General features: G+C 46.0%; 1 protein-coding gene across 4 annotated transcripts in view; it reads right to left on the bottom strand.

Moving 5' to 3' along the window:
- The window catches only part of FERMT2 (FERM domain containing kindlin 2), a 931620-nt gene that overhangs the window by 734919 nt on the left and 170688 nt on the right, over positions 1–26013 (bottom strand). For all 4 annotated transcript variants that reach the window (XM_069637580.1, XM_069637578.1, XM_069637581.1 and 1 more), the window contains exon 4: positions 7775–7909. In XM_069637580.1, the coding sequence (XP_069493681.1) occupies positions 7775–7909 (135 nt within the window). The remainder of the gene's footprint in view (positions 1–7774; positions 7910–26013) is intronic.

Below are 26013 nucleotides of genomic sequence, written 5' to 3'. Positions count from 1 at the left end.
ATTCCTGGCAGAGCATACCACCACAAGTTCTACCAAAGTTGTAAAGGAAGGTTTGACCGTTTTTGCAAGAAACTTGGCAGGAATGTATACTAGGGAATCTGAGAAGCACATGAAAGAAGTCTGGGTAGATAGAAACACCAGGCACTTGGAGTTGTACAAAGACTTAATACTGTGGCAAGATAGCTGGCAGGATAGTATACCAGGAGATCTGAATAGCTCACAAGAGGATTCCTGGTAAAGGAGTACATATATGGACTGGAGAAACATTTTCTGGGTAGAGAAAGTGAATAGTTTGTCACCTAATGGCATGAATGAGGATTACAAAGTGGGAGCTTTTCTCTAAAACCGCTTTCAAAAGATGTGTCAACAAGAAAAACCAATGTATTCTATCATTGTAACCCATGAATTGCAAATGTTAGTGTAAGCATCATTTTTATTTAATAAACACCTATAGCTCGGAGAACAGTTATCTTCCTCGCACCTAATCTATATATCTATATAATTCCTACTAAGTGACTTATGGTCTGCACTCAAGATGGCATTCCAAGGACACGCGAACCACCACAAGTAAAGTGATCTAGTCAGAATTCTAATTTATGCAATTACATCTCTTCATACTATTGTTTAGAACTTGGTTAATAAGATAAAACTATGGACCCAATTAAGCACGGATCTCGGATCCACTAACCAGATCACAAAGGGTGAATAATGGACTGCACCATACATGGATGGATAGACATTTTTCATAAATGCATTAAGCATACAAAAGAGGCCGTATAACAAGGAATCTGAGAAGGATATGGGAAATCATGACAATTCTGTTCACCATTAAAACTAACAGGTGCTAATATCCATCATAAATTAAGATTAATGACCTAGCCTTATGGGTAATTTCACACATATGAGCTTCTCTAATAGTAGGCTACAATTCATACAAACACCCTTGCATCATTAAGAACGACTAGCCGGCGAGATAGATGTTCATCAGTGTTTACATGAATCACGATGACGCAAGCGTTACGGCATCATGCCATCGCTTAGCAACGTGAATAAACAAATGGCAGCCATTTTGCTGCACCATGTTTTTCGCAGCTCCCGAGATTTTTTGCAGAACAGGAGAATCTTTCTGGAACACAAAAGGAGCAGGGAGGTAAGAATACATGACCATGAAGGATTGCAAGTCCTCATGGCAGATTTGCAGAATAAGTAAATGCGATTTCAGGGGAACATCAACCTCTAAGTGATACACAACTCTCTATTCCTATCCATAGGACAAGTCCTAGAGGGATAAGCATTGCCAAGCTTTTTGATCAGGAAACACATTGTCCTAAAGGAATATCCACTGCTAAGCCAGTTGACCGGGATGTATACTCTTGCAAGATTACCTTCCCTGGATGATTACTCGGGGTAAAACAGGTTAGATCTACCTATACTATGAACTAAGGTGAGAGAGGGTTACCCTAGATTGTCAATTTAGACTTGTCATTACAGGCACAACAGGAAAAGAGAAGGACCTCCCTACAAAAGATCCATCTAGGAGGGAGTTAATAGACTAAAGATCTTCAGGTTCCCCACTCTACTATTCAGGTAAACAAGACATGTACTCATTTATTAACTCTGAACACCTTTTAAAGCTGTGTCTATAGAACAAGGATAGTACCATCTATGTTTTATTTTTTTTTAAAGTAGGGTAGTCAAGGGCTTACATATATACCTTTGATTAGATTTTTTAGGGAGAATTTTATGTCCAATTTTTCATGACCGTATAGGAGAAATCTGTGGAATGAATTCCTATGAAAGACAAACATACAGGTGATTAAAAGATATAGCAAGAATCATGACAGATAATGTATGATGAATGCAATTGATCACAATAAGTTACTAAATTAAATGTAATTATTAATTATAGATTTGAATAAAAGAAAAAAGGGTAGACAACACCTGAACAAGGGGAATTTTACACCCCCCGAAATGCATAGAGAAGCACACAAAGATTGAACACTACAGAATATGGACTTGATCGATCTAGTCATGTGAGATTGTACTATGTTCGATGTATGAATTTGTCCATCTATTTGTGAAATTATTTGTGTGAAATTATTTGTTTGAACGAATTACAGATTATGAATCATACATAATACAAGGGTTCGAATACCATAAAATCAAGGAAATATTTGATCTGTTTTACAAAAGTCTGAGTACGATTTGAATCATGGAATCTAATTTAATCTAATTAAACTAACTTCCAATTTATAAAGTTGATTGTTGCTACAATACCAATTGGGTGTGCAGAGGACGGGATTGTTTCAAAGGATTGTGGACATCTTGTCTTATATTCATTAGTACAACCCACCATCAGGGTTGGTTTTCTCCCCGGCACCCCATTACTTTCCGAGAAGTAATTTAATATTTGAATCACAATAGGTGTGCACTAGGCCCAGTTGAACAAACAGTACACCAAACACTCTGTCAAAGTACAATAGAAGTAAAGAATGTTTATTGTGAAATTTACTATATAAACAAGAATTTTGTGAATCCAGTACAAAAAAACAGAAAGTGTTGGATGTCATGGAATAGATTGCTTGAGCAAGAGCTTTCTGAATTCATATAAAGAACCAAAGGCACTGTTGGAAGAGAAACGTTTGTGATACTAAGAAACTGTTCAAAGAAATACTTGCCAACCTACCTAAACATCCAAGGGAAGGGAACCACTTCCTGGATACAAGTGCTTCTCCTTGTGAAAAAAAAAAACTTTTGGTTGAATTTATCTTTATATTATGAACACTTTTTACTAAACATGAGTCCAAGACATTTCCTTGCACCCTTCATTGTTGGTTTTTAGTGAGAGGTTCAGATTACAATGTTTTGGACACAAGGACGGTTTCTACGTTTCTACCGACTTGACAGGCCAATTTTTTGCTTTAGTTTCCTAGGAACGGAAACTTCTATCGGATAGGGTTAGAGAGGTGCTTATCCAACCCATGTCTGTTTAATAAAAATGGCTGACAGTAAGACCACTACCACTTTGTGTCGGCCTCTCATTTAGGACTCCTCACAACAGGCTCCCATGATTCTTAACTGCCTTCTTGGCTATGATATTCGTTAGGGGGAATTCTCAGAAATGTGCCAATTTCCTTAGACCTTAGAGACCCCCAGCTTTTTTGCTGGACTGCAGGACTTTTCATTTCTAACCTGGAGAGAGTGAGCCCTTTTTCTCACTCATGTATTGTTTATGTGATTTCTTTTTTAACTTTGGAGGCTGACAAACTCCATAGGCATCATCTTTACATTGTGACACACAGCACCTTCAGTGCAGTGGCACAGAGAAGTCTTAGATTTCCCTAAGTTTTAAATACCTTCTCTTGGTGAAACGGTTTCCAAGAGCAGTGAAGTGAAATTGACTTCACTTACATTTTGTAACTTTCTAGACCCAGCACACACTCTCACCATAGGGTGCTGGAGGGGTTACTTCGTATCCCCTTTGTCTAGTTTCGCATGTAATATTTGTATATTACCCTTTCTACAATTATGGCTGGTGGCAGCCGTTTACTTTTAACTACCAATGGGAGTTTTGACCAAGGGCTGCGTTTGCAGCTGCATTAAGGGACCCATTTTGTCAAAATGGCCAGGTCTTCTTTTTTCGCCATTTCTTGTTGGAAAGGTCCTTCTTGAGATTTACTCAAATGCCAAACCAGGTTTGGTCCCTTTGTTTTATCTTTGGCAGGATTCACGATTCAGCCTGCCGATGGCTCCAGTATGTCTGGCAAGGGCAGGAAGTGAGGGAGGTGCCTGAAACTCCCTGTGCATAATCCCCTTGGTCACAGGAATGCACCCAAAGGGGATTGGCCGGCTGGACATCTGGCAAGGACAGTCACCCTGCTGTGCGATTGACAGCTAGGCTAGAATGAATGGGAGAAACCTGCATAAAAAGGCAAGGCTTTTTGGCTTGGAAGGCAGAGTTGACCACTGGACTGGACGATGGAATCCGAAGAAGAACTTGGAAGTGATGCTGATGCAACTCCTGGACCGTTGGTTTGCCCGGTGAAGCCCTGCTGCTGTGCTGAAGCTCTGAATTCGCCTCAACTAGAGAAGCCCTCCAAGGACAACTTCTCCCTTGGAGTTGGTGGACCAATCAACTCCAAAGTAAGCCCGTCTGGACATCCTCTAGGAGCTGGCTGTACTTCCACTGCTGCTGCTGCTGGAACCAAAGTGCCAGGGAGAGGAACACCAGATTATGTGCATTACTTTTAAGTCAGTCCCGAGCGTAAGGAAGATCCTCTGGGCTTCCTTGAAGCAGGAATGACCAAGCCTAAGCCACCAGAGTGCTGGACCCCAGATGCGAGGAAAGTCCAGAGTAATATCCGAGAACCGCGATGTTGCCATTTGCTGTCAGACGCGAGGAGCTGAAACACACAAGAACCGCTGAATTAAAATTTGCCCATTGCTGCAATGTTCCCATTGCAGAGCACAGGTCCCCAGACGTCCTCCCTCTTGTCCCCACGACTGAGGCTCAGAACAGGCTCTGCAGAGCTGTACAGGAATGGAAGCCAGCTGGAACCATTTCTTCTGACTACAGGTTCTGTAAATTCTAAGAGAACGTGCCTCTTGTTGTGTAGCCTTACTTGCTCTCAGTTTAGACCAGTCTTGGTTACCCAGCAGAGTTGCTATAGCTTTGCCCCGCACAAGCCTCCCAGCTTGTGGCCCTTCAAGTGTTCTATTTTCTACAAACATTTCTACAAATATTTCTAAAAACATTGTGAAAGACTTTTTACCTACCTGCAAAGAAGATCTTCAGCTACCCTTGCATTGTGCAATTAACATTGGCTGTCTTGGCTCCCTGAGAGACTCTTCTTACCTTTGACTCTGTTCTTTATCTTTTCCTCAGGAAAGGGTTAAACTTATTCACCATAGTACCTAACCGTTTGTGAATTATTTGTTAATCTTCATTTTATTCCTCTCTTCTATCTATTACACCAAACTCAGTATTGCTTGTTTAGGAAGTGTCTGGGTGCCATCTCCAATGGGTATCATCTAATTTAGAGGAACTAAGAGTGTGTTTTGAAGTGTATTATAAGTGTTACATATATTGCTCCCTTCTGAAGGCTTATATATCTGACAAAACAATTATTAATTATGTCAATCAAGAAAACTTGAGTCTAAGTGTTTATTTGAATAACTGCTACTGTGAAACTGTCACATTATTGCTCACATTGACCTCTCTTGAGAGAAGCCTGGCTGCTCAGCCACACTATCAACCTGTGTAGTTCAGACTTATACCAAAGGTTGGGTCCCTATTGCCAGGAGGTCAGGGTTATTCTAGTGCACCCAAAGGGTACTGCCTACAATCTTGCCTAACAATATTCTTCGGAATAATCTTGAAGAAAAACTCATTAAGTGCTGGTCATCTGAGATGAAAATAGTCTGCGCAATAGCCCTAGGGTTTGAAATAGTTCCTCTGCCCATTTATAGCCCTACATATTTGTTAATGTAGATGTTCTTTATTGGCTTTAAACATCGTCATTTTGTAATCCTTGTGAAAGGTCTCGAGTGCCGTAATTGAAGCTTTTTCCAGCTCCTTTAATCTAAAAATGGATTGGACGGTCCCGATTTTATCAGAGAACCACGGAACAGATCTTTTCTTGTAACCCTTCACAAGTTTTTTTGCTGCCACAGAGCCACAAATCTTGCTAAAGGAGTCCAGCAATTCATTAGTATAAGTTGGACCAGAAAATGAATGGCCAATATCTAACTTTCAATCTCAGACCCCACATGAATGGATGCGAGAATGTTTTTACATACCCATACTTGTGGATTACGAACTGTCTTACTATTATCTGCACAGGGGTTCTTCCAGTTTTAATAGTCTTAAAAAGGTATCAGACCAAGATACTGGTATACTGTCCTGGGGCTGGGAATATAGGTGTGGATATTTAAAACGTGTACCATTGGTCCCAGCAAGCACCTGAAAATGAACTGCCTTTACACTTTATACAACATGCTTGAAGAATGATGAATGGACCACAGCGCAAAAACAATTTGCACACCATAATGGAATGTGCATATACAGGCAGGTTCTTCTAGGCTGCAAGCAGGAGATAACAGCTCTCTGCACTTTAAGATAACTGGAAACGTGACCACTAGATTGAGTTACATCCTGCAGCATGTTCTTCTGAGGGGCTCTCCTACAAACCTTGTCCGCAATCAGGACCCATACAGATATTCTTCCTGTTCTCCCCCTAAAGAGCAACTAAAGCAAATGTACTCTAGCCATGCAGATATTCACTGGCACTGGCACCTTTCTCCTCATTTCTCTTTGCAATGTGGTCAGGTTGGCTAAGAAGTAGTGAATTATATGGATGTTATTAAAAATGTCATTTTATTAAAACAAGACCCCCAAGGGTAAAATAGGAGCATTTGTGCTAACACGATTAAGGGACAGGCTGGATGGCACATCGGGTGACTCCGAAAACCTCCAATTGCTATGGAGAATCTTTCTGAAAAGGTCAATTTAAGGTTACAGGTGGGCAGGCATGAGGAGCCCCTATGTCTTGAAGAGCATAATCTGCTCTTACAAGTAAGGAACTAGAATTCATAAAAATCAAAGGTGAAAAACAAAATCAAATCATCAATACTATGAGCAAGCAGGTGCTTTAGATTTTAATATCGGTTAGAGGTCATTTGCGTTTCTATTCCAGTCCCAGCATCAAGAGAATGTAAATGCCAACAGCAGCAGTCCAGATTTCCCTGCTTTACTAATGTCAGCTATTAAAAAGCTAACCAGAACAGTCTTGAACTTCGGACTAGACATGTGCAATAATAATGTGATACACACATCTTAAGTCCAGAACCACCTAATCACTGATCGGAAAAAGTTTGTATGCAACTACTCACACCTTCAAACACCATAACCGGTATCTAGTCAATTCATCTAAACCCATTCTATCGAATGCTATACCATTGAATTATAAGCATCAAAAAGCATTTCCATCGAAATGCCATTCCATTGACTATAATTCGATGGTATAATCGAAACTGGGGTTAGGGTTGGGGCGATGGTTAAATTAAGGGTTAAATTAAGGGTTACCTTAGGGTTAGGGTTGGGGTTGGGGCTGGGGCTAGGGATATATTAAGGGTTACAATAGGGTTGGTGCTAGGGTTAGATTAAAGGTTACATTATGGTTATGGTTGGTGGGGGTGGGAAGCCCCCCCACCCCCCCCAATATACAAAAAAATGTTACAAGGAGACTGGACAGCTCCATGTGACGTTTCAATGTTACAAAAATGCATTGAAATGCTAGCTTTTACATGTAAAAGTGCATTTCCATTGAAACCAGTCCATTTATATTTTCGATTGACTGGTTTAGATGGAAAATCACTTTTACATGTAATAGATAGCCTGTCGATGCATTGGTAAACAATGCTTTGGTTTCGATGGTGTGGCATTTCGATGCTTCAGTTTCAATGAAATGACTAGGAATCCCATAACCCAACATAGATCAGTAAAGAAAAAATACAGGATATATCCTTATGAAAATGCCTGAGCCTCTCTCTACAATTGTTAATGACCACAGTCCCCATTCGCCCGAAAAATCCCAGACCTCTTTAGTGCGTCAAGGCAATTCCAATGGGCAATTTAGTGCTAGAAAAAATACCAATTAACAGTACAAGGAGAATATGGAGCATTTCAGAGGAAACATGCTGATGTGATGCGAGACATTCACCAGATAAACAGTATTTGAAATACTCCAGACAAAGTGAAACATTCTTGATTTACCTGATCCAGGAGTTAGTAATGGCCCCTCCAGTTCCAAAGCCTCATCTGGAGTTAAATCATCAATCTTTTTATGTTTTTTTCTCGAAGGGTCTCTGGGTTTTCTTAAAAGCGAGAGCTCTTCCGGATGACGGATATCTTAAAAAAAAAATAATTCTTAACTCATCACCTTTTTCCCTCCCAATTGTACCAATAATTTTGTTATTGCATGAATCAAAGCAATTACACCAAAAAGATGTATACATCAGATTGGGACACCAGCATCAATGCATTTCAAAGGGTACATTACTAGGTAAATAACCAATGCAGAATTGAAATCAACATCACCAATTGTGTAGGGGAAATGTGCAGAGAGGCAGTGTTCAGAATCCCCACTACTCTACCCCGGTTTGGAATCAGGCACCTCCACAGAGTTTCTGCAATGCTCAGCTTGCAAAATACATGACATTTTATTAAACATTGCCTCGCGTTTTTGAAGTCTATTTTTACATTTGTCAAACCTGGTTGCTAACCGTAACACCCATTCATTAAACATTTTTTGGGCATTTGATTGCCAAGCTCATTGCTGGCATGGCACGGAACACCAGATGCCTTTTTTATATACTTTCTGGATCACTTGCCCATGTTCAATCACAAAGGTTACAGTACCCATACTCATCCCAATCCATGTTCTTACTTTAAGACACCAATGAATCCTGACACTAGATTCACTGGAATTGGGAACAAGCTACATGAACATTTCTCATTTTGCATGGCCATTAGTGACAAGAGGCAAACACCATAATTTCTTGTCTATTTGACCACTTAAACAACTTGCAGGATCTTTTTGGATTTAATCTGTGTGGGTCAGAGATGGGTATCCAGCTACTCCTACTCTGGTTACACTCCTTTTAAAATATTTTTATATGCAGTTTTAAATGCTACACCAGTCTCCCAGAACCCTTATGGTTGGTCTGCAGCTAAATAGACTCATAGTTGTCATTGCATTAGAACAGACTACAGGCAGAGGGAGCCTTGGCATGCCCTCCGGTTGTTCAGGATGAAGATTCCAAGAGTCACAGGCCTTGATTAGTGAGCGTTTGCTCTAGCCACCATTGGGCACAGCCTTGGGAGCTTGCATGGATTAGTGTAGGACGTCTAGGGGAGAAGGATGCACACATGAGAGGCCAAATGACTTGTCTGAGTGGATAAAGACACCTGATCTTGTGGTCAATGATTTGGTAGGTTGGCCTAGTTCTCCAACTTGTAAGCGTATCCTTTGGAGCATAGATAAATGACAGAGGTCCAATAGTGGTGGTGCGGGGGTGTATCAACAGTAAGGGGAAAGGAGATACCTTGGGTGGGTGGCTTTTTGTCCAAATATGGCATATCGGTTATCAAAGCTAGTAAATGGGCCAGACAGGGAGGGTTGGTCCATCTTGCTCCAGGGACACATTTATCAACATCCTATCACTCTTGACGCAACCACGACAGACGCACCAACCTTCACCAATACATTCACGACATGCGCGCAATTCATGGGGAACTTGACAATCGCAAGAAGGGACTTTAATGTTGCCTTGGACCCCAAGCTTGATCGCCAGAGCACTGCCACCAGTATGCACACCAGCCCTAAAAGGTGTGCAACCCTTAGCTCCCTTATGGCTGACATAGGTGAAAGACATATGGAGACAAACACATCGGGTGGAGGGGAGGAGGGGGGAAGGTGGGGAGTAATTGCACCTTTTCTTCTAACCAGCACCACAACTACTCTAGGCTTGATTATTGTATAATCCCCCTCCAAAGCCGTCCATATGGTAGGCGAATGTGCTATACTCCCCACAACCCTATTGGAGCATGCCCCAGTGCACCTGCACTTGTCACTTCCCCAACGAGGCGTGCCGAGTCCCGGCATGGTGGCTAAACTGGAGGGCTGTGAAGTATCCAGATTTATTTCACACACTTGGAGGGAGATGGACTTATTCTGGCAGACCAATCTATCCGCGGGGTACACTGCATAAACCTGCTGGGACGCATTTAAAGCATATGTGCGCAGACAATGCATTTTGCACTGGTCACACCAAGAGCATGGTAGGGGGGAAGAGCATGATGGCGGGAGAGGGGGTGAACGCGAGGAGCAAATAAAGAGCCACCATCCTCAATGCTGAAAAACCAACATAAGCGTGCACACAACCCCCAAATTTAAGCCAGTCTATGTAAACTCTGCTCCAAGATTAAAAGTGTCCTCCATTAAGGCCCAAAAATCCTTCACAAGCTGGTCCCAAACATTCTACTGAGAGGGGAGCAGGCTGCTACATATGATGGTGCACGCACTGAAGCAACGGCAGAGTGCCATATTAAAGTTACTCGCCTTTCCTCCATACTTTTGGAGATTCTGTCCTGGGGGACGGGACCGGAGCACTTTAGAAGCATTAAACAAATATGGAGTGTCCTTTTATTTGTACGCAAGGCCACCATGCATGGCTGTAGCCCAGCTTTCCTGAGCCCCGCACAGCGCATTGCACTTCGACTTTGGCGATCGAAATGGACTGAAGACAATTCAGCAAATAGAGGCAACATTTTAATTTTAGAAGGGCAGGCACAGTATGGAAGAAAGGGGACTATGGACTAGGAGTAAGGTATTCACTACAGTGAGTAACTTAGTTATACTCCTACGTCCCGCCCCTTTCCTCCATACTTTTGGGTGATTCCCAAGAATTAACCTTTAAAATTGGGGTATGGAAATCATTCCAGAATTTATTTTTTTAGCACTGCCTGGCCAAAATGAGCATCCGCCCAGGAACAGAACAAGGCAATCGTGCTTACAAAAACCCAAAAGGTGAGGACCATGTAGCTGCTTTGGCAATGGTCTTCCATGGAACACATTTCTGAAAAGCGGCTGCTTTCCCCTCGCAGTAAATGCATGTGGCTGCCTTTTGGAGCTTGCAGGCCTTGTACCATACAAGCTTCCGAGATACATAAAGCAATCCAACTTGAGATGGAAGCCTTGGAGGCAGGGGTTCCTTTTGGATTCCCAAAGGTAAAGGTTTGAGAAGAGCCCCTGATGTCGTGAGTTCTCTGTAGGTAAAACATCAGTGCTCTCCTAACGTACAAGTTATGGAGGACTCTTTCTGCATCTGAAGCATGTTTTGGAAAGAAGACTGGCAAGGAAACGTATTGGTTGATATGGAACTCTGAAACAATCTTTGGAAGGAAGGATGTGTGTGGAGCACCACCTTGTCCTTATGAAAAACCAAGAAAGGGTTCTCGGTAGAGAGGGCTTGCAGCTCACTTTTCTTCTGGCCGATCCAACTGCCATCAAGAAGGCCACTTTCCAGGTGAGGAACTGAGTTCCACAGTAGCTCAAAGGGTTTGAGAGAGCAGTGAGGACCACACTGACATCCCATTTAGAATGAGGTTGCTTGATCTGATGAAAAGGTCTATTTGTCTGAGTTAAAGAACAAGTATCCGTGCTAAGGTAGGCCCCAAGTTCTGCATGACAAAATGTTGATGCCTGTTGCTGCTAGATGTTTGAACGACTGGACACAGTCAATAGAATAGCTCGACAAGGCACCAGTGACAGGACCAAAGGCATTTGCTTTTGTAGTGGGCTATTGACGGCTTGCATGCTGCCCGAATTATACACATATGGTCATCTGAGAGAACTGTGCTAAGGATTTGAACTCTGAAACCATGCTGCTAAACTGAAGGATTGTGGGGAAGAGATGCCACACCTGTTGATTATTCTGGTGAAGACCATTAGGGATCTGCAGCAACCTGATTGGTTGACATATGAAGAGGTGCTGAAGGGATGGACAACACAGAGTTATGAGCAGCAGAGTACAATTGTTAGCACTCACTAGTTTCCAGAGCGATCAAATGGCAGAGGAGGGAAGGCATAAGATAGCATGTTGTCCCACAGAATCTCGAGCGCATCCTGCAAGGAGGATGCACCGAGTTCATCCCTGTAGGAATAGCATGGAAAGCTTTTTGTTGTCTGATGTCAAAACAGGTCCACCGTCGCAAAGTACCCCACAGTGAGAAAAGGTGAACAAGAACATTCTCGTTGATATCCCACTCGTGGTTCACTATAGACCGCGGCTGAGGGAATCCGCTGCAATATTGTTCTGCTCTGGAATATGCACTTCCTGCAGCCAGATATTGTTCTGCACTGCCCATTCCCAAATCTAGATGGTTCGATTGACAAGTAAGGGAGCTCTGGTGCCTCCCTGTGTGTTCACATAGAACATAGCCACTGAATTGTCAGTGAATATTCTTGTTACCTTGTTGACAAGGAAGGCCGAAAAGCTTTCAATGCCAGAAACACTGCTAAGAGCTTGCAGTAATTGATAAGAGACATCCTGTCTGCAGGTGTCCCAAAGGTCGAAAACCTCCAGATGATTTAACATAGCCCCCCCAGCACAGAAAGGAGGAGTCTGTCGTTATTGTGACTTGCAGTGAAGGCTCCTGAAAGGAGGGTCCCACTAAAAGGTTGGCAGGAGTTGACCACCATTGGAGATCTGCCAGCATAGCAGCATAGATAAGATTACTATGGGACTCTGGGTATGAAGCTTGAGACCAATGGCTCTGAAGTGCTAGTTGTGTGTGCCTCATGTTTAGCCTCGCCAAAGGAAGAGCCAGAGTCCATGAGGCCCAGGAACCTTTGAAACCACTAGGCTGACCTGTGGAATGAGCCGAGAAAAAGTCGGCAAGTGATTGACAAGTCCGCTATCCTGTGCTCTGTTAAAAAGATTTTGACTTTGAGGTTGATGGTGTGCCAGCAAAAACTCAAGAAAAATCAGGTTCTGCGAAACACCATTTGTGTTCCTCTGGGGGGGGGGGGGTCGCTGCTCAAAGCGTCCGCCAGAGAATTGAGATCCCCTAGAACATGTTGAGATGACAGGAAGATGTTCCGTTTGAGTGCCCATATCCAAATGTCCTGGGCAAGCTTGGACAGATTTGGCGAACGAGTCCCTCCTTGTTTGTTCAGGTAAAACATGGCTGTTGTGCTGTCCATCTGGATCTGCACTGACAGGTTCAACAGGTAGGGCTCAAACGCTTGAAGCGCTCTGAATACTACCAGAAGCTCTAACAGATTGATATGATTCTTGGCTACTGAGTGAGACCAGAGACCCTGAGCTGTGTGGTGGAGATTGTGTGCTCACCACCCTGACAGGCATGCGTCCGTTGTGACTACCGCCTGTATCTCGGGATCATAAAAAGGGTTTCCCCTTGGACAGATTTTCTCTTGTCCACCGGTGAAGGCTTTGTACAAGTGTTGGCAAAACAACCACTAGATCGTCCCACGGACCACTTGCCTGAGACCACTGTTTCGCCAACCATTCCTGCATGGGACGCAGGCGCACGTGGGGGACCAGGTAAATACATGAGGCCATCATGCCCAGCAAATGCATTGCTTTGTGTACAGTTATCTGGCGACCGGCCTGATTTTGCTGAATTTGCAGCAGTATATTCCGAAATTCTTTCCTCTGATGGAAAGGCCAACCCCTGTTGTGTGTTTAGGACAGCTCCTTTGGAGGTGCTTGGCACCAGACTTGACTTTTTCTCGTTTATGGAGAAACCTAATTCGAAGAGGAGGTCGATAGTTCTTTGAATGTTTGTTCTGCAAATTACTGGGGTCTCCCCCGTGATGAGCCAGTCGTCCAGGTAAGGGTACACTGGAATTGACTCCCTGCGTAGGTGTGCCGCCGCCACTGCCAGTACCTTGGTGAATACCCTTGGAGCCGAGGCTATCCCGAAGGGCAGTACCTTGAACTGGTAGTGCCGACTGTCCACCTTGAAGCGCAAGTATCTTCTGTGCGCTGGGAACATTGAAATATGAAAATAGGCATCTTTCATGTCCAATGTTGCCATGTAATACCCTTTTTTTAGGAGGGGGATTACCTCTTGGAGAGTAGTCATGCGAAATATTTGGGCTTGACATACTTGTTTGCAGGCCGTAAGTCCAATACTGGGCGCAATGTCAAATCTTTTTTTGGCACAAGGAAGTAAGTTAAATAAATATCCTGGTTTACCTGGTGTCCCGGGACGAGTTCTATCGCGTCCTTTGCTAGAAGATTGGCAATTTCTTCGAGGAGGATCTTCTGGTGGTCTAATGAGTGTACTTTATGACCTGGAGGGTGGTTTAGGGGACGCTCTAACAGTTCTATGCAGTATCCTGTGGACAGCACCCATCTGTCTGATGTGATCCCTTTCCAAGCTTTAGTGAAGTTGGAAATGCGGCCCCCTACTGGGGATGCTTGAGAAGGGACCCTGAACGGAGCATCTCTGTTTTGGGGGAGGCGTGCCGCTGCCTCTATTGGGGCTGCCTCTACCCTTACCACGTCCTCTTGTTACCCCTGCCATAACCCTTGGTAGACTGCTGGTTGCTGTTCCATGGTGTATCCTGCCCCTGGGAGTAGTTGGAGCCTCTTTGTGAATTTTGGCTGCGTGGGCGACGAAAATTGCCATTCCCCTTTGACTCAGGGGTTTGTTGGTTAATTGGCCCAGGGATTTAAGGCTCATCCTAGGCATTTTTAAGTGCGTCCTCTATCGCCTTGCCAAACAGTAGATCAGGCTCCACCGGTTTGTCTATTAAAGATGCTTGGGTCTCGGGTTTGAACCCAGATTGCCTTAACCAAGCAGGTCTTTTGATAACAGTGCTCTCCGCTATCAAACTGCCGGCGTTATCCGCAAGGACTCCACAAATACATCACACACTCTCCAGCTCAAAGAAGCGAGATGGATTCATAGACTTTCTAGTCATAAGCACGGCCTAAATGAAGAATATGCACCTCTGATCTGATATACAAGCGTTTACAACACAAGCTGATATTGAATTCAGCTTGGTCCTGACAGAAGTTGGAACACAACTCTGGAATTGCCAATACTTACCTTCTGCTTTAACATTCCGGCATAATAATATACTGGGCTTGATGTAATGGTGCAATATTTGAAGTTGGGTGCCACTACCCACGGTTACTGGGAAAGTTTGCATAAATTCCTTTTTAACAACACCAGAAAGCGAGCGATCGAGCGCTGTGCAAGTTTCAATGCCATAAGGACACACCTCCACGGCATTCACCAACAGACTCCTTAATGCACCAATCACAGTGCGTTCATACAGAATCAACCAGGAAGTGCTGCCCCAGTCTATTTTCAGCCAATTGAGCACCAGACTTGCGTGACACACCTACAGAAGCTACGGCGGTGTTCGCGCCTGACTGCATTGACTCAGCATTCAGGACGCTGAACATATCTGCGGCAGCATTCACTCGCGGTCACTGCGAAGGCGTGCTGTAACAGTGAGGCATTTACGATTTTGGACGCTGTTCTTAGGTATTTTTCGAACCCTTATTAATCATCGTCGCTCATACTGAAAGACATTGCAAATAAATTCTGCCAACAGGTTGGAAAGTGTTTAACACTAACCCAGTAACTTTGTTTTCTCACTAGGGCCCTCCAGCCCGTGCACTACAGCTGAACTTAATGCCACACATGTACTCAGGACGTTTGAAGATCAATTGAATTACAGTTAATTCAGACGCGACCCGCGACCTTCTCCATCAGAGGTATGAGATAATTCATTCAAATACTGCTTCTAGCCTTAACCAGTTTTGAGCCATGAAAGAGATAGATTTTTTTTTTTAATGTTTTAATGTTTTTTTTTCTCTATTCTACCCTAGAAAAAGGACAGCGAGTGGTAACGCCCTGGGGACCTCGGGTTCCATGATGCACCTTTCTTACCAGTGGAAGACCCCAACCCTTGCCTAAGTGAGGTTTCTTTCTGACTTGGTCCGTGCTTAGAATGAGGGTAAGGACACTATCCCTACTGGGTCTTTATTGTTGTTGCAAAACCAAAACATTCTTTTAGATTTAGACTAATGCCACACCAACTGAAAACATTCCTTAAAACAAATTTTCTTTTTCTATCTTTTTCTTGTCTGCCTCCACACAAACCAAAGTTGGTTCCATATATTTTCGTGTTCCCGCCCTGATGAAGGCTTCAGAAAAAATGTACATGCCCAGCAGGGGGCTGATCCAAAACATACAGTGGATGTTCTAACTCCATCCACAATAGGAACACTCCATTTCCTTTGGAACTTATTTCAAAGTTCATTTCATACTAATGTTGGACAATGCAACCATCCAGGCACTAATATATTTGTGCAGAGGCTTAGGGTGTCTTTTTTCCTATCTCTAAACACCACCACGTCAGCAGCCCTGCTTTCATGAACTAGCGGCACCTGCTATATTGAATTTTGGGCCGTTAGGATTTTCTTTGGTTATTCTGGAAATTTGTTCTTTCATTTCTGTACTATTTGTATTCAATGACTTATTGGTTTATTCACTGTCTACATCCAAATTATTTGTAAAAATTGAACCAAATGTCTCTTAATTGCTTTTCTTTTTTTCTGCTTTATCACGAGATTGTATATTCACATGTATGTACATTTTTTGTAAATGCAAAATAAATTACATTGACAGAATTAAGGAATGTTCTCAGAGAAAAAATTTAGTGGCAAAAAATAATACTGATATCCGTGGTACAGGATACCAAACAAACTAAGTTGCCTTGAATTCAACTATAACTTTCTTTTACGCAGCATAGCGGATACTTCTGGTTTAACATTTAATAAATTTCACAAAGTCCCAATCCACTGTATGCTTTAAGGGACTACCCCGATTTAACTTTTTGTATGAGGCGTTATCCGCGGCATCAAAGGTTGCTTTTTTTTTAATTTGTCTTTATTCAGTTTACAAACAGAAGTCATGGTACAAAAACAGAAAAAGGAAAAACTTTAAGGCTTTGATATACAAGACAAATCAGTGAAGCTCAATAACAGCAGATGCTCGTATTGACGAGCCCATTGTCTCTGATTAAGTCCTGTATGAGTACCAGACTTCACCATTCCCCCTGTCCCACCCCCCACCCTCCCAGTTGGTCATGCAGCATTCAGTTCGATCATTGCAGCGTTTTACAAATGGCAGTCATGGTCTCATTTGTCAAAGTGACAGCTTCATTGGTGAGAGTAGGGTGATGCATCATAGCAGGTTGCTTCCTATTTTTATTTTCAGATTTACACGGGAGGGATCGATGGTGGACCTCGATAGAGTCTGTTGGAGAGAGATTTGGTTTTGTAGTCCATCCATAGACCCTCTACCTGCGCTGACCTTCCATGGAGAGATGCGGTGATATGCTCCATTATGCATATATTGGTGGCGACGTTAGCCCATTCGTTTTTGGTGGGCAGTGAAGTTGATTTCCATTTCGTAACAAGTACAGCTCGAGCTGCTAGCAGTAACTGTGGGGTCAGGTCTCTCACTCTAGTCCAATCGTCATTTTTTTCGAGGCCAAATAGAATAAAATAGGGGTCTAACATTCTTGTGATGCCGTCGATTTCTTTTATCCAGCCCAGGACCTCGTTCCAGAAGACTGTTACATGAGTGCAGCTCCACCACATGTGCCAGTAATTTGCGTTTTCTCCACATCCCCCTCCAGCATTCGGGACTGGTAGTTTGGAACATCTTAGATAGTTTGATGGGATCATATTGCCACCTATGGAGTAATTTGATGGCGTGAAGTCTGTATTGGTTCGCAATGGAAGTTTGCGTAGCTGCTTTGCATATGGTTCCCCATAACTCTGGGGTGAACTGTTCACCAAAGTTTCTTCCCCATTTGTTTCTCAATAGGTCAGTGTTCCCCCCCCTCACTTTCTATCAATTCTTTATACATCGCTGATATTAGGCCTTTTATCTCTGTTCTCGAGCCCAATATCTTCTCGAAGGGTGTGAGGTCCCTCATCAGGTACTGTTTCCACCTCGGTCTCGTCAAAACGCCTTTTATTTGAATGTAGTGGAATGTGGACAGGGGGCCAATTCAGAGGGCTTCAGTTAATTGTGGAAGGGATATGAAAGAGTCCTTTCTCTGTAGTTGTCCAACTCTCTCTAGCCCAGCTTCGTACCATGTTTGGAACCTTTCAACAATCGGGATGTGGTCGTTGATTCCGGGTGACCATAGATGGCTCAGAGGGGAGGGCCATGTGGTGATGTTGAGCATATTCTTGCCCCAAGTCCAAATGTCCCATATGGTACTGAGTATTGGGTGATCTTTCATCTTCCTGGAGATCCTCTGCATGGGGACCAGAGCCATTCTGACACACTGGCTGGTGCGAAGTAATGATTATCCATGGTGACCCATTGTAAGCTCGTGAGGTTGTGTAGGTGGGGGGGGGAATTAGGACTCTGTTGGGAAGCTTCGTAGTATTTTTGCAGGTTGGGGAGGCCAACACCTCCTTTTTCTTTTGGGAGTGTTAGAGTCTTATACGATACCCTTGCTTTCTTTCCTTGCCAGAGAAATTTGAGGATGGCCCTTTTAATGTCAACGAAGAAGCTGGCTGGGATTCGGATCGGTAGCATTTGGAAAGGGTACAGGAATCGGGGAAGGGACACCATTTTGATCGCATTGAGTCGACCCAGCCATGCAATTGTGAGCTTCTCCCATCTCACCAGGTCGGCCCGGAACTGCTGTAATAAGGGAGGGAAGTTTGCCTCAAAGATCGTCAAGATGTTTAGTGATCAATATCCCTAGGTATCGCAGTTTTGCGTGTTCAATACTGAGGCCCAGCGTGGAAAATTTGGTGTTAGCCTCTTCCTGACCTTGGAGTGGGAAGGGGGTAGATTTCTGTTTGTTCACCTTGAACCCCGAGAGCTTGCCATATTCATCCAGTAGGAAGAGAGCTCGGGGAACCGAGGTCATAGGGTTGGTGAAGTGGAGGAGGATATCATCCGTGTTAAGTGCCACTTTATATTCTGTCGTCCCCAGGTGAATACCCTCCACTGTTGGGTCAGTCCTTATTACCATCGCTAGGGGCTCTAGGGAGAGGGCAAAGAGGATCGCGGAGAGGGGGCACCCCTGACTAGTCCCTCTTTCCAGGTTGAACCATCTAGAGTATTCCCCATTCACAACTATTGCCGCTCTAGGGTCTGTGTATACCGCTTGTATTGCCCTTCTGAACCTCGGGCTCATTCCAACCTTACGCAGCACTGCTTTTAGGAATCCCCATTTGACCCTATAGAAAGCTTTCGCTGCGTCTATGGATAGGAGAGTAGGGTCGTTGCCCATGGTTTGGGATGCATAAATCAAATGTAGGGTCTTGCGCATTGTGTCGGCCCCGTCTCCCCAGTATGAACCCAACCTGGTCAGAGTGTATAAGCTGGGACATTAGTGTTTCGAGCCTTGCAGCCAGTACCCTTGCGTAGATCTTTGCATCTAAATTGATTAGTGAAATGGGACGGTAAGCGCTGCATTAATTCGGGTCCCTCCCATCTTTGGGGATTACTGTGACGAGAGCCCTGACAAAGGAGTCGGGAGGAGGGGGGCGGGGGGTTTACCAGTATCAATGATTTCGTTGAAAAGTTCCGTTAAGAAGGGGGTGAGGAGAGAACTAAAGGTTTTGTAGAATCCGGCTGTGTAGCCGTCGTCCCCCGGTGACTTGCCTAAAGTGAGCCTCTTTATAGCAGCCTGAACTTCCAAATCAGTTATGGGGGATTCCAGCAGTTCAACATCTAGGGAGGGGATGCGGGGCATGTGTATTGAAGACAGGTAAGATGCTATTTCTGGTTGGTCGGGTTCTGCCTCGGAGGAATATAAAGCTTCATAAAAGTTGGCAAAGCTTTCTGGGATAGTGGGGCAAGGGCGTGAATTGGAGGAAGCGTTGTCGGATATATGTAGTACCCTTCGTTCGGCTCTTTGTTCTCGGAGCCTGGCGGCAAGATGCGCATCTGCCTTGTCTCCCTTCTCAAAGAATTTTTGCTTCAAAAATCTCAGCTTGCTTGCAATCTGTTTGTGTTCTAAGAGTTTCAGTTCGTTTCTTTTTTCCCCTTGCTTCGTTCAGTTTTGCTCGGTCGGATTCTGATTCTCCCCGGTTGTTGGAGTAGAAAGTGAAGCCTTCGTCTGAGTGATGGTCTCTCCACACATGCCTCATGTTGTACGTTTCCATCATGGCAGCAAGCCCGGTTTGGTCGGTTCTGTCGTTGAGTTTTACATTGGGGTTTCCGGGCTTACGGTCTCTGAAAGGATGGCCCATTGATTGAAATCGCCACCTAGAATGACATGGCCGGGCAACTGGAGTAGAATCTTCGGGGCAGTCTTAGTGAGGAATCTGGATTGACCTGTATTTGGGGAGTAGAGTGTTGCAATGGTTACATTTATTTTCCCAATGTGGCCACTCACTAGAAGTGCTCTGCCCTCTACATCGGACCATGACTTGGCGAGTTCAAATTCGGTGCCCATTCTGATGAGAATCCCGACTCCCCCCTTTCGTGATGGACCCGAGCCCCAAAATTCTATTCCGACCTGTTTCGGTAAGATTCGCCGTTCCTCGCCTTTCATGTACTTGGTTTCTTGCAGGAGAAGAATATCAAGCTGGCCCTGCGGAATTCTCTGGCCACTAGTGATCTTTTCGTCGGAGAATTAAGGCCTTTAACATCGAGTGTCCCTACTCTCAGGGGGGTGGCATGCGCCGCATCAGTGTTTGCTGCCATTGATTGCATTCAAAGGAAGATGACTGCTATTGACTGCTCATTGATGCAGGTCTGCTCTAGATCCCACGATGCATTGGTATGTATACGAGACGGAGTACTGCATTGACCATTACAAAGTTCTTTAACCATTCCTTGTATTTCCCCTTTTCTTTACCCATTTCCAGTTGGTGGCGTTCGATCGTACCCGGGCAAGGACGCCGAGTCGGTATCGAACCACCCATAGGGGCCGTTACATCACGCCCCTTGTCCAAATATGCCATCATTGTTTGAGTTGAGCCCTTTTATGGTTCCGCCCCCCCTTAATTGTAGTCATTAGGGTCACGGGGTTGTATCAATGTCAACACTTATTACATGTGCAATATAGTTCACTGCTTTGGTTTGATCTTACCGGTAGTGTGAAGTCTTCAGTTTCCCCCCTCTGGGGAAAGGTTGCCTCTTCTGAATTTCTGCGATCCCTTCACCCTCTTCCTCCGGGCACCCCGAGTATGCCATTCTCGATCTTCTCTTTGTTTCTCGTCTCGATTAGGATCGCTGTCAGGGGGGCCCAAGAAGGTCGCAGATGCATGCTTTGATCTCCTTTTCAGATCTTAGTCTATGTCTGGTTCCTTCGTATTCAAACGTTAGCGAGACAGGGTAGCCCCACCTGTATCTGACATTTTTCTCCTCAAGTTTCTTAGTGAGGGGGCCACACATCCTTCCGAGAGCCAGCGTCAGCGAAGATAAGTCCTGATAGATCGCAATCTGGGATCCTCCTAGTGTGATCGTGTCACTTCCTGGCTTTTTCGAGGATTCGGGCCTTGTCCCGAAAGCGATGGAATCGGGCCAGGACTGATCGTGGTCCGCCCGAGGGGCCTCCCGCTCTGTGAATTCGTTCCGTGATTGGTTCGTCCACCTCATCATCAGCTGTGAGAAGCTTAATAATATTGTGTAGAGTTTCCTTGAGGTCCGCCTCTGTTTCGCCTTCTTTTTCGGGAATACCAAAAATGCGGATATTGTTACGTCCCTCTCCGTTTTCTAGATCATCAAGCTTAAGCTTAAAGTCCTCTTCTCGGCGTTCTAACGCCCGTCATCCTATGATCGAGCTGTGTTTCGAGAGTATCAATGGAGGCTTGATTGTTCTCCACTCCTTCGAGTCTATCCTCCATGCTGTCAAGTCGCTGCGTAATCCTGTCTATTTTGCCTCCTATGTTAGTGCCCAAGTTCTTTATTTCACCCAGAAGGGCAGCGATGTCTCCTTTTGTCGCCGCCGCCAGGTCATTCCCTGTGGTGTTGCTGTTCGCCATTGGGGGCTCAGAAGGTGCAGGTGAAGCAGGGGCGTAGGCGAAGTACGACAGCCTGTGTTTAGCGGTCATAAGCGTTTCCGATGGCTGGGTGGAACGGGCAGTGCGTGGGGTGAACAGGGTGGTAATAGCTCCTGCTACTGGTACGTCGTAGGGAGCCCCGGCGAGTGTGATCAGCCGTGGAACGCCGTAGAATTCTTTCACAGAACGGTGTCCAAGGCTTCCTTCTTCCAGCGGAGGTACGATGGTGAGGGCGTAATGAAGTAATGCGCCCCCTTGAGAGGTCGCCGCAAGGTCGTCGTGGGTTCACACCGTGGTCTACTCCCTCGTCCATGTCACACTGTGGGCCCTTGGGGGCGGAGGTCGGCCCGGGTGGGGGTGTCTGCCGCACCGTCCAAGGTCCACACTGTGGCCCACTGCCCGGTTTGTGTCTGGGTGTGGGCCCGAGGGTCCGGGCGCAAGTGCACGCTGCTCCACTTGAGGTGTCGGGATAGGGCGGAGGACACCGCAGGTCCCTGTTGAGTTACTGTGAGGGCGAGGGAGTCCAATTGAGGAGGCCGGCAGAAAGCATCCACCCGGACCCCTACACACCTCACAACACGCGGGCGTCTAGGCCTCGATTAGTCTCGGGTTCAGCCCATTCATCATTGAGGAGTGGGGTCCGTGGCGGTCGGCGACGTACCTTTGTGTCTTGGAATTCAGAGGGAAGCGATCTCCACGCCGCGTAATGTGGCTCTGCGGCGGCTTCCCTCCGGAGAGTCGTGTCGGGGGGATGGCGTTACAGAGGCCAGTAGATCTTCTGTGCGGCAATGTTCGGGGATGCTGTCTCTGGGCACCGAGGGTGTGTGCCCTCCCCTTCTCTTTGTATGGGCCAGAAGCTGGTTCCTGTCGGCGTAGTGCGACTCCGCGGGGCCTCGGGTCTCGTTGACACGCTGCCTGCGCGTGTGGTGGCGTCGTCTCGAGGGCCCTTCTTCCTCCGGCTGTTTCGGGGGGTGCGGAGGTCCGTTTCTCCTCTGGATTTTTCCCAGGCCGAGGGGGGGGTGTTCCGCAAGCGCCATCTCGTCGAATTTTCATGGGGGGTACCAGGAAGAGGGGGCTCAACTCATCTTCCGGGGTGATGCTGACGGAGCTCACGCAGAGTGTTTTCATCTCTGCGCCCCCTGGTGGCCAGTCCAAAGGTTGCTTTTAAGATGAACCGGACACGGCTCTTCCCTCCGACGCAACCCATGCCAAATGGCTTTTTAGGGGTTCTGAAGCGGAGTCGTTGAGTGCCATGACTTCTTCCCACTGGTGGCAGTTGTAACTCGCCAGTAGGGTGGTGGAGTTGGCAATCCTTGCCTGGTAGGCGGAAGTGGAGGCTACTTTCCTACCCAAACCATAAATCTTCTTGCTCTCCTTGTCGGGAGGAGCTTCAGACGATGATAGGGGCATTCCCGCCCTCTTTCTGGTCTTTGTCACGGTCAGGGAGTCCTGTTTCAGATGCCCCCTTATGTACAGCGGGTCTGATTGGGCTGCCCTGAATAGTTTTTCGATCCTGGGGTTTACCGCCCTGGTGAGGTTAGGATTTACAAGGGAAGGGTCTATTCTTCTTTGTATAGATTTGAGGATAGGGATGGCCTGGGCAACAGGTCTCCTTTCTCCCACCAATTCCTTTAAAGTCCCTCTCTTCCTGTGCTCCCTGGGTGTCAATGTGGAAGTGTTCTGCTGCTCTGGACAAAACTTCATTCAAGAGAGGTTGGTTGTCGACAGGGGAGTCGGTAACTGGGGGTTCTTGGTCTACTGGGAACCTACCCTGTAGGTTTCTGGGTCGTCGTCCTCTTGGTCCTCGTCTTCCCCATAGTAGCCCATCCCAGTTTGTTCTCCTAACGTGCCCAAACCTGGATCCTCAATAAAAGGTGGATCCTCATTAAATAGAGTAGGGCTGTATACAGAAAGGGTCCGAAGACCGACCTTGTATTGGTGCTTCAACCCGGGATTTCTTACTTTGGGGTATCGGGTCCCTAGAGCCTGAGGTTATAGCGCCGTCAGGGGTATAGGAGAGGAAGTGCTCAGGATTCTTGGCATAGAAGTCTGCCAAGGATGACATCCTAGACATAACTGTCTATGTCGTCACTAGACCATTCCTTAGAGCTGGGAATTACTCTTTCCTGGAGAGTTTCCCTGTTTTATCCTCACTGGACCTATGACCTTGTGCAGGAGTCTTGGTTAAAATGACAGAAGACGGAGACTGGTCTGTCTGTTTCTGTGGAGTAGAATATTGTGACCTGTCTGACTGCTTCTGTGGTGTAGAAGAAGGTAGAGAATGTTTGTTGTTTTCCCCCCTCCCCGTGGGAGGAAGAGTGTTTTCCCAGTGTTTTCACCCCTTCGGAGCTTTTCGACATCTGCGTCAAGGTTCGGGGTAGTGTCCCTATCTCTAGAGTGTGGAGGTCGGGACTCGGGAACAGCCGTCACGCGGTCTGCTGATGCTGACTCCTGGAGTGCGGCCTGGGGAATAGAGGTTGGCTTCGTCTGACGATCGAACCTCCGTAACCTTAGGGAGTGAGGCACTTTTGGCAACAGTGGATGGCTGCCCGGAGTCATGCGGCGATCTAGATCGAGAACGCCCAGAAGACACCGATTCGGTGGACCGTTCTGTGTGCCTCTTGCCAAGAACTTGACGTAGGCGTCGAGTCTCGGTGGGACTTCGCGTGTTTGGTGGAAGTGGTGTGGGTAGCGCTCGTGTCGCCGGGGGTTTTCCCCATAGCTGCCCTGCCAGACAACTTTCCGAGGTCAGGGACTTGCGCTTGGCTGTCTCGACGCCATGTTGCCCCCGCCGTCCGAAAGCACGGTGTCGCTGCCATCACTGAAGGCGCCCTCCGCTGCCATGGCCTCTTGTTGCCTGGCATGTTGGGCCCAACGTTTGGTCGAACGGTCCTTAAGGGTTTCCGGTTTAAACTGACTACACGCTCTGCAGTTGACCTCAGGGTGGTCCCTCGGCAAGCAGAGGTTACACATGGCATGTGTTAACCCAAGGGTACTTGCGGTTGCACTTGGGGCAGAATTGGAAAGGGGTACCCTCCATACGCACTCTGTAGTAGCGGGCTAGTGTGTTTAGGAATATATAAGAAATGCCTATATATTTAGAGTGTAGAGTATGTACCACCCCCACTCTCCCGACTTGCAGGGCCGAGTCCCGAGGCCTTCCGAGGCCCAATTCCGTCATGCAGCTCTCGACGGTTATTTTATTCTCCGCCGGCGTCGAGTGTCGAAGGTCGGTGACTCGACGTTGGGGTGGAGAAAATGGTGAAATAATGTCCAAAGGGGATGTCCAAAAAAATAAAACTACACAAATGCACCCCAAATTGTGATTAATTCGGTACTGCGCTACATAGGCTCAGCTAACGTCCCCAAACCAGAAAGTATGTGGGGGGGGCAAGTTATAAAAGTGCAGTCAATTGTAAGCTATTGGGAGGGGTGGGGCCGGGTGAGAGGATGTTGGGGAGGGGTCCACGTTTTGGTGATGGACATTACCTAGGGTTTGGGGTGATGGGATTTGACGATTAGTGATAAAGGAGGTTTTTTTGCAGAGTGATTGGGCATTTCAGAGACCAGGAGGTAGTTGCTGGAGTGGAGAATGTCAGGCGGTTAAGGAAGAGGAGAACCAAGTGTGTGGGAAGGGAGGGAGGAGCACACAGAATGTTATTTGGGACTAAAGTGAAGAATGGGGTTGGTGAGACGGGAAGAGTGGGGGACTGAGGTGGCATTGTCCGAGGCCTTGAGAGAGGGAAAGACCAGCAAGGAGGAAGAGTAGGATTGGCAGGCAGTGTGCTATTGGGGGGGATGTATATAGGGGAGGGACTACAGCAACCATGTGACCAAAAGAAAAAATAACTCACCAGGGGTAATAGTCTTTCTGGTGGGTGGTCCCGTTCCCTGAAAATTGGTCACCCGTCAGTCGTGGGGAGGGGGGGGGGGTCCATATCACAATGATAAAGTGTCTGACCTAAGGGCTCAGAGACAAAAGGGAATTGGGACACCCTCCTAGTCATAAATAGTCTGCATTGAAACTATCTGCTCCGAGCAACACAAGCATACTGGCAGTAATGGGAAGACCGCTGAAGAAAATCTGTTCCAACCAGTCTCAAAGCGTTGAGCCCCAAAGGTATCCTGCTTGCAAGCTATCTGGGACCTTCTGTCTCAGTCAGTGTCGAGGATGGGGCCGAAGTGCTCATATTGGACCCAATGTTTATTCCCTACTCGACAGACAAAGCCACTTCCTGACATGTCACCTGCTTTGGGGAGTCCAAAAGCTCACCCTCCTCGCCTCACCGAGATTGGTGTTCTCTTTTTGTGGCAGCTAAAAGAGTGTTGGAACCAGCTTCTGAAATTGGACCTTTTATTGTGTTTTTTGTGGGATTTTAGTCGGCCATCCTTTTTTCAGAAGGGTCAGTTTCAGTC

The sequence above is a fragment of the Ambystoma mexicanum genome, chromosome 14, assembly GCF_040938575.1.
Source record: "Ambystoma mexicanum isolate Mex_15411 chromosome 14, UKY_AmexF1_1, whole genome shotgun sequence".
Taxonomy (NCBI): domain Eukaryota; kingdom Metazoa; phylum Chordata; class Amphibia; order Caudata; family Ambystomatidae; genus Ambystoma; species Ambystoma mexicanum.
The sequence above is the reverse complement of the archived record's forward strand: the minus strand, read 5'-3'. Positions and strand labels throughout refer to the sequence as shown.